This window comes from Rhizophagus irregularis, chromosome 19, assembly GCF_026210795.1.
Source record: "Rhizophagus irregularis chromosome 19, complete sequence".
Lineage (NCBI taxonomy): Eukaryota > Fungi > Glomeromycota > Glomeromycetes > Glomerales > Glomeraceae > Rhizophagus > Rhizophagus irregularis.
The window spans coordinates 1,024,742-1,041,848 of NC_089447.1; the positions used below are offsets into that span (position 1 = coordinate 1,024,742).

General features: G+C 32.2%; 2 protein-coding genes across 2 annotated transcripts; one reads left to right on the forward strand and one right to left on the reverse strand.

Annotated features, from left to right (window-relative positions):
* Positions 1–1,303: 1,303 nt before the first annotated feature.
* On the forward strand, positions 1,304–2,188 carry OCT59_010735 (uncharacterized protein; the record flags this gene model as incomplete). The annotated part of the gene is made up of 1 exon (XM_025331326.2): positions 1,304–2,188. One exon carries the CDS (start codon positions 1,304–1,306, stop codon positions 2,186–2,188), a length of 885 nt encoding a protein of 294 aa, XP_025189483.2.
* Positions 2,189–4,317: 2,129 nt separating this feature from the next.
* Positions 4,318–5,426, reverse strand: OCT59_010736 (uncharacterized protein). The gene has a single exon (XM_025312550.2). The coding sequence runs from the start codon at positions 5,167–5,169 to the stop codon at positions 4,594–4,596; it is 576 nt and encodes a 191-aa protein (XP_025189482.1). The 5' UTR covers positions 5,170–5,426; the 3' UTR covers positions 4,318–4,593.
* Between the last annotated feature and the right edge of the window lie 11,681 nt (positions 5,427–17,107).

Here is a 17,107-nt window from a genome sequence, read left to right on the forward strand (position 1 = left end):
TACTTGAGAAATTCATTATTATTAATTATTATAAGCAACTTAAAAAATTGAAGGTTTCATTACAAGCTATTCTAATTCTATGTCCAGAAAGATAACAGAGATGAATTTAAAATTTTTCATCAAATTCTTATTGGAATTGGATAATAATTTTAATTTTCGGTACCCCTACAACTAAGTGTAACCGTATTAATACGAGAAATTCTTTGGACGTGGGGAAATGTTAAAAATAAAGTTCTTTTTATAGTTTGTTAGATATTAAAGTATAAGTTGATCGTATTTTTACAAAATTTACATTTAACTTACCTTATAATGGTTCTATTTTTACTTATCATATCGCGGAAATAAACGGTCTATACACTACATTATTATCAGCAAGGATTTACATAGCTCCTATAAATACTTATCTATTGGTAAATGAATAAGATAAATATGGAACGATCTTAACATAATCGTGATGCTTTGCATTAGATCTTGGAAAATATCAGGTTATAATACATTTTTGGGATAATAATTATGTTAACAGGTTATTAACCAGTTATAAAATTTTTATTTGTAATATCAAAAGTTTGAACTTACCCTTATATAATCTCAAATATTTACTAACCAAAAAATTTAAAACATTTTTTAGGATTTTCCCTAAGGAAAACCGATATGACAAAATTCACGGAAGACCCGACCTTCATTATATTATATTTAGTATTAAAAAAAAACAATTGATTTACCTTGCATAATTAAGAAAAATACCCTTTTAATTATTATGATTGATAAACAAAATTTAAAATTTTCCAGAGTTGGATTCTGCCTCCCGTTTGAAATAAATTTGTGTGTTATAAATTTAATTGAACCCTTTTTTTTTAATTGACGAATTGTATATCAAATTTTTATTTGCGGCAATGTAACTTTAAGCGGATTATCATTTTTTTTAAGTGTTTCATCTTTTTGCATGGTTCACCCCATAATTTTTCAGAATAATTTAAAACTTCTTTGAAATCCGGTACAAAATAAATATTTCTCCCCATAATTAAATTTTCAGAAGTAATGGAACATTTTTATGTCGTATAACGATCTTTCATTGTTAAAATCAAGATAAAGAACAGGTTTGTTAGTGTAATATAAATAAGAAAAAAAAACCTGTTATCCCTAAACAGTTTGAAAATTTTTATTAAAGAGCGCATCCTCGCACTTTTTCGCTAAGGAAAACAAAAAAAAAAAATAATAAAAAAAGAATATATATTGAGATATATTTCTTTTTTTCTTTTTTTTCTTTTTTTTACAATATCACTTTCTTTAAATTTATAATAAAATGAGTCAAAATTATAATATCTCTAGTAATTGTCAAAATGAAGGATATGAACCTTTTATCACGGGTAATAATTATTCCGTTGGTTTACAACAAGCGAGGGATGTAATTCAAGAGCCATTTCTAAATAATCAAGTTCATTATTCTCATTGTAATGTCGTAAATCCTCCTAATAATTGCTTTTACACGTCTGATGATAACAATTTATCAACGCAACATGAAGATGTTAATGCTATTTCAGATCATGATAAACAACAACCCGTATCCCCACATACTCCTCACGCTCAACTTTCTTTTACACAATCCTCGCAATTTTATCCGCAAATCTCTGCTCCTAAACAACGGTTAATCTATAATAATAATGTTATTACCCGACAAGTTCCTCAATTTTCGCATGATGGTTTACATGATTCATCAACCACAAATAACTCTCAAATGAATTGTACCGAATATACTGAACTCTTAAAGATTGAAATTTCTGGAATTGAAATTGTCGTTAGGCAAAAGACTTTACCAAGATTGAATCAAAGTCATTGGGAGACGCAACAACAACAACAACGGGATGAACAACCTCCAGTAAATTTATCAAATCGTACTGAAAGATCTCAGAATCATAGAATGCATCCTTATAATATTCCTAATGAACAAAATCATAGAACTATTAACAGAAATAATTCTAATGTTATTTTTCGACAACAACGTCATCAATATTATTCTATGCGTCAACAAAAAAATAATGTTTCCGAAATTGATCGAACTTCCGTTAATGAAAATACTAATAATATTAATATTACGCAGAATACTCTCGTCAATCAATCCGCTGTCTTTACACGACAACAAACAAATGCTTTTGAGGAATGTAATAATCTTATTAATCAAAATTCGTAAAATTATATTATGAAATATCAATCAATTAATATCACATTCTTTTTAATAATATCATTGATTACATTATTATGATAAATATGAATATGTATATACAGATCATATAATTCCTTGAAATCTTTGATTTATTTTTTATAAAAATTTGTCAATATATGATTTTATTATATAAGTCTTTATTAAAAAATTTCAACTTTTATTATTATTATTGTTAACTATTCATTATTACTGTAATTATTTATATTTATTTTATGTTGTAAGCAAATAAGTTTTAAATTGATATGTATTGTACTAGCGGAATTTCGTAATTCCTTAAGGAGTTCAAAAAATAAAGAAGTATATTACTATTAATACAGATAATTTAATTTTTTATTGGTAAAGGATCGTCAAGAAAAACTTTATTTGATGGATCTAGATTTCTTATAATGAAAACTTCCTAACAGCTTAATCATTCCATTATAAATAATTTAACTTCTTGAATACAAATGCTAATCATTTTCCATTACATTTCTAAATGCATTTACATCCTTCTATTGCATTGTAGTACGAAAACTTATATAATTATGTGGACTGAAAATTTTGGATCCAGTCGTAACAATGGAAATTTTGCAATTCAAAAAAAATCCCCTTTGGACTCTGAGTTATTATATAATAAATAATTAGCATGTGTTTTATTTATTATAATTAATTGGTTAAGAAATTGCTTATTTACATAAAATTAAATTTTGTTTACATCCAAAATATTTACTTTTTTTTTTGTGGGTTTTTTTTTGTTTCCCGGAGTAAAATCGGAGGTCCATTATTGTACATATAAGTGTAAATTTATTTTTATCCCCTGCTTAGTGTCCTTCCACAAATATTCCTTTTTGGATGACCCCTAAAAAAAACAACAAATTGTTGATTGATCGCATAATCTGTCTCAGCTATGCATACATCATAACTATATTGAATCACTTTTTACGTTTGGTATTAATTCATATATTGAATATATACAGTATATTGAAAAGATTGTAATACTTCGATTAATCCCGTCATATGATCCAATTTATCTTTTCGGAAAATATATTTCTCCATTTATACTCTATCATTAATTGAATGACACAAACTTGGATTTTGTGATTTATTTTGGTTAGATGTATGATATAAATTAAAAAATATATATATTTAAAGATTTCTTAATAAATTGCATGTTTTTGTAAATCAAAAATTTTCTGTGATGATCGTCAAAATTGATCACGTAATCCAAACTTCGATTTTTTTTTCGAATACACGTGATTAGTATATCGTCACCTGTCAACTATTTCATAGGATATTTTAATGAGGATGTTCATATTTCATAAATTTATAGCTGTTATGCCTGATGACCCCGGAAGACAATTAACTTAACGATTTTCTTTTGTATCGCGCACTAACATGGATTCTTGCCTTCCAGCGTCAATAGATTTTTCTTTTTAGTCATTTTTGATAAATGTAAAATAATCGAAACATTTGAAAAAATTGTTATTATTTGAAAAATCCTTATATTAGTAGTATTGGAAGCATCGGAAGCAGTATCTAATCTTCCTCCAGTAGTACAAAAATTTGATCGGAAGCTTCCAATACACAGATCAATATTTCCAAATCTTCCAATTCAATAAAAAGTCATTGGATGCCTTCTAAGCACGGCACTAAAACACATTTTACCTATAGTTTTGAGAACTTTTGTTCAAGGCCCAATATAATAACTTTTGAAAAAAACATAGTCAAACACCATTTTAACTGTAAGTATAAATTGTAAAATAAAAAAAAAACAATAGAACTTCCATATTCTGCACACAATGACAATAATCTGTGATCCGTACTCTTTTTAACTGCAAAAAAAAATTCAAAATTTCAGAATTAAAGCAATTTTTCACAAAGTGCTAAATTGAGTGCTGATTTATCTGCCAAATCTGCAATCTTTTTACTGTTTTAGAATAATAGTTGATAATATTTCTGATATTTTCTTTTCTACATCTTTTTATGTTCAAAATAAAAATAAAACTAAATACTAGAGTAAGTTCAGAAAAAGCAATATGGTTTTAACAGCTTTTATAGTTAACACTGGAATTTAATATAAATAAAAATAAGCGGTTATATAAAACAAAAAAATATTTAAAAATATGGAAAATAACTAAATATTATTTTATTCAGTTTAATAAAGTAAGCAATAAAAAAAAAACATACATATAAAGTCAACTCCCTCTAAGTGCACCCCCTTGGGTCCATAATGAAAATTTCATTTAGAGAGGGTGTGCATTTAAAGAGAGAAATTTTATGTGAGTGCACTTAGAGTACATATATTCTGCTATTGTAAATTCTTGTAACAACTCTTTCTAGTGATAACGACAATCAATTTATCTAATTAAGATACAGTATATTATTCAAAAAATTTAACCTTGGAAGTTATTATATCCAAATTGTTGATGATTTTGATATTGCAAATTATCCGTATTCATGTTATTTACGGAATTTACGTGGCTATTACTAACGAAATTTCCGTTAATATAGTTTTGATTTTGATTTACTAATTGTGATGGCATGATCGCAACTGGAGAGTAAGAATTCATAGAAGATTGATGTTGCGCATTCAAATTGTTTAAATTCATAACTTGGTTAGACTTTGGTCTAACAATAATTTCAAATCCAGGAATTTCGAATTTAAAGATATTACATTGATTTACTTGTGGCTGAAAAGAATCGAAAGTCGTCGAATTCGGTAAGTTAACAAAATGATTTGAAACTGGTTGTCCATTACTATTATAATTATTACTTTGTGATACATGGGGACAACATTGCGGAACTGAACTGACAGTATTAAGAGAATTTATAAAAGGTACTTGGGAAATATTATTACTTGTCATGGAATGAGAATCAGTATGATTGTAAAAAGTATCTAAATTATTACGACTATCCGCTTGTAAATCAGTTAATCGTAAATTACTAGAAAAATTTGGATTTTGACTCATTTTGAAAGATTTATTTTAATATTTTTGAGAGATGCGAAGATTGCGACGGCCTTTTATAATAATGACGTTCACTTCGTCAGATTATATTTCTTTTTTTTGGGATTGGTTTTATTTTATTCTATTTATTTATTTTGGTTATGATTGTTATGATGTGTTAAAATATTTTACGTTAAAAAATAAAAATAACGTGTCAATTATATTAATTAGCACTTCTCGCAAAGAAACAAATTGTTTTTAAAAAAAATCAAATTCCTTTTTTTATTTTTTTTCGAGTATTTCGAGTAGGGCATTTTATAGATATTTAGTCAAGCTTTTTGTTGTACAGATAAAAAATCCCCCCCTTCCATATGGAAAAAATTCGGATATATATATATATATATTATTAATAAGTAAAGTATGTTGATCATTCAAATTATCTTTGTTGTAATGTGTGACAGGTTACGCCACTTAAAAAAAAAAACGTTAAGTCAAATGTTACACCCTTTGTCGTTCTAAGTAGGTTTGTTTTTGTTTTTGAAAAAGAAAAGAAAATTATCTGTGGCGCATGTGCCGATCATTTTGTCCCAGTAGCAAAAAAAATTCACTCACGTGATTTGTGCCATTTTTAATTGGCGCTCACATGTATCATAACAGATAATGATTATCTTGGAAAAAAACAACATATTAATCATTTTATTACTTTTACAATACACTTGAAAATAACTCTTTTCAGTTTTCACTTTATTAAATTTAATTTTAATAAATAAATAATATTATTGATATTTGGAGTTAAGTATACTGTTGCTAATTATTCTTAAAAATTAATATTTAAGTAGTGTGTTCTATAAGAATCAAAATTTTTCCTCTAAGATTTAATTTAATTCACACTTGACTCAAATTCAATTAAGGTTACTGGAAAAATTAGGGGTATTAGCAAATTGGTGAAATGCTAAAATGGCGAAACTTTGCCAAAACTATATGAAAGTCTTATTAAAAAGTTGGTGAAACTCTGGAAAAAAGCGAAACCTGACAAAATTTATTATAAATGCTGAAACTGCCAAAACCTTGCCAAAACTATAATAAAACTATAGTAAAATTTTGGAGAAACTAATTGTAGAATTTTGGAGAGGTTTAGCAGGTAACCTTAAACTCAATTAAACTTCAAAAAATATTATCACAGAATCTAGTGATCTGATTTTAATAATTTTTTTAATCAATAACTCTTATTATTCCGATTAAAATAAAAAAAAATGAACTGTTAGATTAAAAGTTATTCATAAAAAATGTTTTTACCTTTTAGGATTAGGGTTTAATAAGACAATTCCAATGAGCTATATTTCATCCTTTTCTGATCACTGAGTGTCTGAGTCAAAAGTTAGCAAACTGCTTGATTGGTAACTGATTAATATCTGGTTTTTCACCTTTTGACCTGTGCAAGCCAATCAAATCTTATTTAAAAAAAATTCAAGCTTTACAGGTCTTATCAAACCTTATTGATTAATTAATTAATTATAATCTTAATTAATAGAATTTAATAAAAGCTTGTAAAAACTTATCTTTTTAGATAAAATTTATTTAGCTTAAAATGGTTCATAAAGAACACTAGTAAAATTTATTAAAGAATTTTATTTAATTTATTATTAGTCTTATAAATTTTTTAGGCTTAAATTCCAAAATGTAATCTTTATAAGTAAAAATAAAGTTATGGACAAAAAAAAAAGAGTAATCTAAAATGCAAAAAGCATTTTTATCTATAAAATCATTAAAATAATTACTAGTATATAATTTAATTTTATGTATTATGATAAAAAGGTATTTGAAAATTATACTTTTAAGGTAAACTTAATATAGCAGTTATACATGCCACCCAAATTATTTTGAGCTGCCATAATTATAAGTAAAATCCTAAATTCAATTATGATATCCCAAATTATTTTAGCACTTTATATAGTAAATTAAACTAAATGAATTACAGTCAACTCTCTTTATAGTCACACATTTGGGACAGTCCATATTTGGTGATTATGAGCAAACAGTCTTATGACTTTATCTTTTATTATTAAATTTAAACGAAAAGTACAATAAACAGATCGAACAATATTACAAATATCAAATATAGAAAATAAACATAAAAAATAAAAAGAACTAGCTTCACGATTCATACAAGTAAAGAAATCTAAACAAAATAAAATTAAGTAAAGAAAAACTAAACTATTACAGAAACGCATACCCCATCTTTACCCGAAGGCCAGTGTGAGTCAACTATCCAGCATGTCCTAAGATCCAATCCGTTACCAAAAAGAGATCCTAAGTAGAGGCTGAACTGTTAAGCGGCGCCAAAAATCCAAATGCGAAATCCAAGATCCCCCACGGATTATAGAAGGAAACCCAAGAACCCAGGAATCCAAGGAAGCTGTCGCCAAGGAAGGTGTCGAAGAGTCAAGAGGAATGTTAGAGGAAGGTCGAAGAATAGAAGAAGGCCCAAGAGCTGACGATTTCATTTTTTTTGTAATGCGCAGCTAATTCCCAATGATGAAAGAAAATGGATCAGGCACAACCAGATTTGAACATAAAGGTCAAAATGAAAGTCGTGCAAAGGTGTACCCAAGATGGACCATATGGTAGGTGAAGAAAAATAAGTTCCAAGAAATTCTGTCAAAAATTTCGGTATAAGTCCTCTTGTGAGTCGCAGGCAGGAAATTGAAGGAGGGTCACAATCCCAACAATTAAGAGCCATAAATTCAGCAGCAAAAGAGTCCGGTAAAGAGATTAAAGATGACGCGGAAAGGAAATTATCAAGATAAGTAGTCCGAAGAGCCAATAGTAATGTTTTAAAAGATTGTAAAGGGCTAAATTCAGGTAAAATATAAGAACAAGTCCACAAGTGGTCTAAAGTCTCAGGGAAGGAATTACATTGAGGACAAAGCCAACTTGGATTATAAAGATGAGGCTTTCGTCTCTGAAGAGTTGTAAGCGTTGGAAGCATATCTAAAAGTAGCTTGATACGGAAAGGCCCACAAAACTCGGAGCGGCCATTCCGATGAGAGACAAATTGCTTATTGTTATTGAGACAAAATATGGTGCAAGTCCAATCAATATCAGAAGTTGAAGAGTAGGAATTAAATCTTGGTAATACAGCAAGAGTTAAAAGACTTTTGGCGTCAAAAATATCTCTAATAAATTTCCGGATATTCATATCCACAGGTAAGGAATTAAATTGTAAAATGCAAGGAGCCATCAATTCCGGTGGTGGACAAGAAGAAAGAAGTGAGTCAGGTATGAGCGGCTTTGGCTAATGCATCCACATGATTATTCAAAGGGTCGTCAGCATGAGCAGGAACCTTGATCAAGGTAACATCCAGATTCTTTTGCAACATAATAGCGTTGCATACACTGGACCACAAAAGGTGGTTGGATTCTTTAAGCATTCTGGGAATAAAAGGAGCATCCACATATAAAGACCATAAAGAAAGTAATTGAGCACAATCAGTGGCGACAGTAATCTTTGAATTCCGAGAAAGGGAGTCCAATCCGTGCAATAAAGCAAAAACTTCTGAACGTAAAGCGAAGGAAAAATGGAAGAGACGATATTATAATGGGATTCCAAAATAAATCCATCAGGATCTATAGCAGTCCATGCATAAGCCATCAAGGATGCCGGATGACTAGGAGGAGAAAGGAAGGAACCATCAATATAAAGTGTAGACACCGAAGAGGGAAGTTGGATATCAGAAATCCTAAGCACTAGTTCATTCGTAGAAGGTAAGCGAATCGGAGCAAAAAGATGAAATAATAAAAGAGATTTGGCATAGCCTAACGAGGCAGAAAGTGAAACTGAACGAGTATCCACATGTATATAAGTACGAGGTTTCGTAGGATAACGGATCAAACTTGATAACGGAACATAAGAGAAACATCCTTCGTAGGACATCGTTGATCAAAGTTTTCCTTGAGTGAGAGGATCGCTGAAAGAGAGCACAAACCCCTTGGCATGCAGTAAATTCAGAAAGTAAATCATCAACCGATGATGCAATCCAATGTGAAATAAGAGCTTCATTACGTGGAGCAGGATAGGTAGTAATCACACGGCCAACGAGGAAAGAGTTAGTATTGCGATTAAAAGAAATAGCCCATTGAGGGTTAAACCAATAAGTTCGACTAATATCTATAAAAGAAATAGAAGGCTACAGTATGAGAATTAGGAATTCTAAATTGTTGTAAAATAAAAAAAGAAGGTGAATTAGGAATAACAATAAGATTGAACAAATAATTAAACCAAGCAGGCGCAGATCCTTTGTTCGATACTCGTTTAAGAAAGCGTAAATCTTTCCATGAGAGAAGTCGAGAGCCACACGGTGTAATCAATTGAGCAAGAAAATGAGTGCAGAAATTTATCCGAACATTTTTCATGGAAGTATATAAATCTTTTGGTAAAATAGACCGAAGTGGAATCGCCGGACGTAAATCTTTCCTCGGAGGTCGGAACAGTAAAGACCACGTGATATTTAAACGAGAAGAGAACAATAAAGAATTAAATAAAGAATGTGTTCGCAAAGAAAAGGTGTGGGACCATGGTTCCAGGTCAATAATAGAGGGGCAGACATCACAGTCCAAAAAACCTTGGAGATAAGTAATCATATAATTAGCAAAGAGCTTATATGAAGGGTGAGAAAAAATTTTCTCTGCTGAAGCCACATGAGATGACAGAAAACGACCAAACGCATGTTGAAGAGAGAAAGGCAACAGTGTGAAGAGTGTGGAAAGAGGAGTGACTGAGGCCAAACCTGCCTTCTGACGAATAAGAGAAAGCATTGGAGAAACCATGCGATTAATGGTGGATTCTGCAAATAATGTGGTTTGTAGGCGAAATTCTAGCCGCGGAAGTAGGACAACGTTATAAAGATAAGCTATATGTTGTGCTAAAAGTTTTTTAGGACTGAGTAGAGCGGCCATGTCTTTGACCATGGAAACAATTTGGTTATGAACGAAACGAGAAGAAGCCGAAAGGTTAAACCAAACACCTAAAAACCGAAAAGATGCAGATAAGGCTAACGCCTTTAAAGTAAGGGTATGAATCGTATTTAAAGAAGATGGGAATAGATCAAATACAATAGTTTGAGAAAATTGTTCAGAAGAAAGAAGGATATATTTTGCTGAATTTGCTTGAGTATTATTTAAAGTGTAAAATTCAGCAGTAATGGAAAGGCGATCTTCAATTCCTTGTTTAGATGAAGCAATCAAAGTAGAGTCATCCATAAATGTAATATGTGAAATAGGAAGATTATGTTGTTCATATTCAATTGGAGAATAATCCAATAATGCAGAAGATTTCAAAATAAAAGGATCACAGGCTTCTCGATTAAGTGTGGTAAGTAATGGATCCAAGTATATAACCCATAATAGTGGAGAGATGATTTCACCTTGGTCAATACCAATTCTAACTCTATATCCAGAAGTATCACCATGATGTGTAATAATTTTATTATTACGCCTTGTAAAAAGGTTAATGATAAATTTGATCAATAAAGACGGAATATGCAGACGGATTAAAGCCAGTCTAAGCATGTTCAAATCAATTGAATCAAAGGCCTTAGAAATGTCCTGAGAAACAACCCATAGTTCTTGGTCATCGCTTTTATCAAAGCGTCGTTGATGAATAATAGCATCAAGCATCTTAATAGGAATGTCGGTGGAGCCGCCTGGTAATCCGGCAAAATTACCACCTTGGAGCACTTGATTGTCAGCCAGGATTTTTGATAGTCGAGTTGTAACGACCTTAACCACACATTTGCGTACTGTTTCCAATAGAGCGATAGGTCGCGTATTCTTCAATTGGGCGTCAAATTCATGAGGCTTTGGAATGGGATAAACAAGCGCTTCACGCCAATCGGCAGGGATATCTCCATGAATGAGACAAGCATTGGCTAATACAAGGGACAAATCGAAAGTTTCTCCAGTTAAATGTTTGAGCATCTCATAAGAGATCTTGGAAGGACCAGAGGCTTTATTATTAGGCATAGAATTGAGAGTGTTTTTCCATTCATCGGCCAGAATAGGAGACATAACCAAGTTATATAAGGACGAATCAATATCTGGAAGAGGAGTATACGCTCGTTGCCATCGTGGAGGAAATGAATCCGTAGAAGAATACTGGACCAAAGGAGGAGTGACAACCGATCGGAAGTGTTTAATAGCAGCTTGTTTGATATCTGAAGGATCAGTAAGTAATGTGAGTTTGGAGTCAATAACAACCAAAACTCTATCAAGGACAATAGAACGATGTTCCACTGATAGGGCTGAAGAAATAAAAGAGCCCGGGGATGTAGAGAAATGTTCATCTCTAAGAGCAGTATAATATTCAATGGAATCTACACGATGCTGATGAAATTGTGTGGAAAGATAAGCTGAGACCAAAGCTTTTTGTGAACGTAAAAATTTAACAAAAGTAGGAAGCGGTGTTGTACTATAAGAAGGTATAGTATAATCTGTTAAAAGAGACTTAAGGAGGATTAATTGGGTTGGTAAGGAATTAATCATTTGTGAAATTTGAGCAGGACGACTAGGCCTAGATGTGGTCAATTTAAACAATAATCTATCCAAGAATTTGTTGACAGCAATAAGCATGGTAAGTTCAGGAGGATATTTATGGTGATGAGTATTGGATACATGTTGGAATGGTAGAGAATCAATGGCACCACCAAGAATAGAACGTTTAAGAGCGTGCCAAAGTTTGTCCAATGAAAGAACTGAAAGTGAAGATACTGAAGGATGGTGTGTGGTCAAGTATAACTCAAGACGTGAGTTTACTTCATTGGAAAATTTGTCCCAAGTGTCATCTTTCAAATTTTTGTAAAGAAAGATGGTGCGTTGTTCGCTTTTCTGCTTTAATCGAGCTTTGGATAAAATAGCGAAACATGAGCTAAAATCAAAGGCCGTTAAAAGTACACGGTGATCAGTAAATTGATTATCATTCAGCTTAGGACAAGTTTCAACTTGAGAAAAAAGACCAGGAGCAGGGAATCCAGGGGATGACCAGATATAATCAAGTCTTGAAGAACCATTCTGGTGATAAAAGGTAGGACTAGGACCTAAAGTTGATGAAATATGGGATTGGTGATCTGTAAAATATCGAGAAGAGAGTGATCGTAAAATTTTCAAATGATGTTGAGGAAGATGTGAATGTGAAATTTCATCTGCATTAAAATCACCAAGGACGACTACGTGATAGTTATTAGAACGGGCTTTATCAAGCCATAAATTAAGTTGTGCAAAAATAGCATCTCGTTCTTTATAATGAATAGAGTGATAGGGAGGAATATAAACAGAAATAATAGAAATTTTTGTCTGATGAAAAAAAAGATCTAATTTTAAAAGACGACCTTTCCAGGGATCAATCTTCTGAACATGTTTATGTAAAGGATGACGAAGTAAAAGACCAACACCATCATGTGGTCGTGAATTAGAAGGGGAAGGAGCCCAATAGGACTTGAAATTATATAAGGAATGTTCATGTTGATAAATAAATTTAGCACCAGAAGAAGTAAGGCGAGTATCGTTTAAAGATAAAACGCTAAAGGAAGAATGCAAAAAATAATTTAACAAATGCAATTGTCGGACGGGGGAACACAAACCATTAACATTGATTTGTCCAAAGTTAATAAGAGGAGAAGAAAAAGAAGGAGAAGAAAAATTATTAAAACTATTATTATTAAGTATCGCACTATTAGGGGGGTGAAATCCCTGTGATACACCCGATACAGATTGGTGTTCAATCATTGGAAGGGGAGGGTTTTGAGGGAGAGAAGGAGTCCAATTTTTCCATAATCGAACCAAGTTGGGCAGAAAGATTCTTTTGTGTATTAGTGACATTAAAAATTTCCGATTGCAAACGAGAAGTGTCAGCACGGGGGCAGCATTAGTAGGTCGGGAGATAGGTAAAGGGACGTGTCTTCTTGATAGAACAGAGTTAGGATCCAGAGCTGAGAAGGAAGCATCAGGGGAAACGTCCATAAGAGAAGAAGAGGTATTGGGAGGAAGATTGATTCCAGAATTCATGTCTCGGGTTGGAGCATCATCCCATCCATTATCATAAGAATGAGTATAATTTTCATGATCATCCTGAGGCGAATGCAATTCAGAGTCGCCAGGGGCGTCATAATTCATCATTGATTCCAGCTCAGAGAGTCTATATTCATGAGCCGTAATAGTGTCATTCATCCAAGAGACTGTTTCCTCTAGAGTGTGGAGGGTAGTAGCGATCTCTTTAATTTTGCCTTTAATTATGAAGCAACATGTTGAGGAAGCGTAGGGGCAGGATTGTTAGATGAAGAAGTAGGGTGTATAGAACTGATAGGATGAGGTCTGTGTGGAGGTTGGGCAGAACCAGAAGAATTATCATTGTCCCTGGAATTATTATTATTATTGTTGGTTCTGTTATTACTTCGTGAAGTGTTGGGACGAGAAGTGTTATTAATATTGTTGTTGTTGTTGGAACGGAATGAAGAGGAATTATTATTGCGGGATCTAGAGTTGGAACGCGATCTTGAACGGGAATTGGAATTGTCACGTGATTGGCGCGAATCCTGACGACCACGTCTAGGTCTAGCATTGAAACGAGAATAAAGCTTGTTGAGGCGATCGTCCACTTTCCGTGTGGGACGAGGATTGCATACAGAGGGAGAACATCCAGGACGCCCACAAACATGGCATAAAGTTTGTGCTTCATTGGGAGGATGCCATGTTAATCCTTTGCCGCGGAAAGCCACGGTCATTTCTTTGGCAGCTTCAAGAGATTCGAACGAGGAGAAATTCAAATACACATAGGGTTTAGGCTTGTATGAGCTGATAGACAAAGGAACGTTAAGAGCCTTAGCGTTAACTTGAGTAGCAATTTCTATCAGATCAGCTTCTTTAATATTTTTGGGGATGCCGGCAAGGATAGCAACATGTTCTCTGCGGCTATCGCGTTGGGTTTTCGAATAAGACGCCGGGCAGACGCGTAAAGAATTGCACCAAGGCAGATGATCGCCCAAATATCATGAAATTGGGTAATTGCGTCCGCGGAGGAAAACTGGATATGTCCATTGTAGTAATGCTTTCGAGGAGTAAGTTTGCACTTGATTACAGTGCCATATCGGGAAAAGGCCTGACGGACTTGAGTCTCGGTAAGGAAAAGTGGGATATCAGTAACAAATAAAGACTTCGCTTCGTCATTGAGTTTGGCATCTGCAGGGGAATAATGAATAAAGGCTAAATTGAGAAGATCTACACGTGGTGAACTGACACAATCGGTATAATCGTGTTGATCATTAAAGAAGACAAGGATTTTTTTATTATCGCCTGATCTATCGCAGCGTGCACGGGCGCCATAAGAGGAATAGCGGGAGAGTGAGCAATCGCTTCGTCACGTGGAGCGATTGGTGGTGAATTTAGTTGTGAACGCGTCAGGCGCGTCGCGTAAATATGCCGCAGCATAATAACGAGAAGGAGCAGACTTAATAGCGGCAGCATTACCATCGGGAGATGGTCGCCGTTCAGGGACATCAAAGGCGACAGTTTTGCCTTTACCACTGGTGTTAGAGGGAGCATGGATAGAAGCGTCAACAGTTTCAACAGGAGTGGTAGTATTTTGAGGAGATGTAAGCACTTGGACTTTGTTGATAGGAAGACCTGAGGGAGCGGTAGAAATAAGGTTGGGAGCCGAAGCAGAAGGTGAAGTTATATCGACATTCGCAGCGTCATCGGAGACAACGCGTGAACGTTTGTTAGGCGCGCCAGCGGTAGTCGTGGGAGACAAAGGTCGGTCTCCAGAAGGAGTAGAAGTAATAGGACGCGGTGGCGGTGGAATATCCGGGTTAATAACAGAAGGAGCTGGAGGTGTAGTCATAGTTTAAAGCTCAGTAAAGAGGAAAGCAACTGTGGAATATTAGTATTTGAACGAGCACTTAGAAATTTTCGAACGAAAATTTCAAAATAAAATTTATTAGTATTTTCAAAAATTCAGGAAAGAGTTGCGATGATCCTCCATATTTGGTGATTATAAAGAAATGTGACTATATAAAAAATTTCTTATATTTGTATATCATAATTCCTGCCAAAAATTAACATAATTTTAGCCAGAATTATACTTAAAACTTTATTGTATCATAACTTCGCCAATATTAATCGTAGAGTGATGATCTTACCGCCATTCGATTCGTCTTGATGAGACGGTTCTAATGGTATAAAATACGTCGAAATCCAATCACTAGATTAATTTCCGAAATTAAAAAAATATTAATGGTTTTTGTGTAATAACTCTGCCAATATTAATCGTAGAGAGATGAGCTTACCACCATTCGATTCGTCTCGATGAGGCGATTCCAACGAGCTATAAATCGTCTTTTTACAATCACTAGGTACTGAGAAATCTAGCAAAATGTTAAATGGCGCAGTAAACGTAAATCAAGAAATATTATAATGCTGATGTTCAACATTTTGTTGAATAACTCGTCAGTCAGTGATCGGAAAAGGATAAAACTACCACCATTCGATTCGTCTCAGTGAGACGATTCTAACAAGCTATGATACATCTTTGTACGATTATTAGATGCCAAGTTATTTAATATATTCTTTATATAACTGTGATTATAAACGGTTCTTTTTAATATAAGATTTTTGAGGATAGGTGTGATAGTGACTATAGATAGATTGTGACTATATAGGATAAATTTTAATAATAAAGTGTTTTGAACATTCAACTGGTGTGACTATATAGTAGAATGTGACTATAACGGGAGTGACTATAGAGGGAGTTGACTGTATAGCTAAAGTTCCCAATGGTTTAATTCAGTTTTATTTTTCAATTCTTTTCTGATTAGTCAGAATCTGTTTTACACAATAACTTGCCATTCAGTAATTATAAAAAGCCAATCAATAGCTCGTTAGAATTATTTTGTCAAGATGGTTTGAATGGTACCAAAATCATCTTTCTAGCATTGATAGATGATGAGTTAATTTTACCAATTTTTCAAAAATTAACTCACCATCTATATTAATGTTAGAAAGATGATTTAATACCATTCGAACCGTCTTGATAAGTTGATTTCAATGAGCTATTGATCGGCTTTCTACAATCACTGAATGTATGGCGAGTTATTATACAAAATGGATTCTAACTAATTAGAAAAGAACCAAAAAATGGAACTAAACTAAACCATTCAGAGTTTTAATTATAGCATTTTAAATTATAATTAAAGATAATAAATATGACTATACTAATATTTATTGAATTTAGATTTCACTATCAAAATTAAACAAATATTTTGCTAAAATTATTAAACAGTCAGCAGTCATTTCAGATCACTTGCTGATCAAAATTATTTGTAACTTTAATTAAATATTTCATCATGTAGCTAAAAAAAGAAATTCTTAATACAACGCTTATACAAATTAAGTAAATTAATAGTTTGTCATGTATATTATAAATTTTTATCATCATTTTCTCTTTAGTAATAATAAATTTTTTTTTTACATATACAAGAAAATTTATTTTAAAAATAAAGTTTTTTTTCAAATGTAACTTAAAAGTAAATGTAAAATACAGTTTAATCAATAAAAGTATATGTAATTTTATGAGAAGAAAAAGATTTACTAAGTTAAAAAAGGCAGTTATTGTGTAAATTGCAAAAAGTCAATTTTTATAATAAAAAAAAATTTTTAGCAAAAGCTTTTTTTAACTAGTAACTATTTTGTTTCTAACTATAATTTGATGAAACATATTAGTCATAAATACAAATAGTATAATATAAATTAGAGGTTAAAACTGGTTCAAAAAGTCTTAACCGGTTAATAACTGGTTAACCAAACTTTTAACTGGTTAATTAACCGGTTAAAACTCAATTCTAGTCAGAATTAAAATTCAGCCAGGATTAGTATCAAATATATTTTTAATCTGGCCAAAATTAGGCCAGACCAAAAC

Coding starts and splice junctions, on each gene's coding strand:
- OCT59_010736 (XM_025312550.2), bottom strand. CDS start 5,169: ATGAGTCAAAATCCAAATTTTTCTAGTAATTTACGATTAACTGATTTA.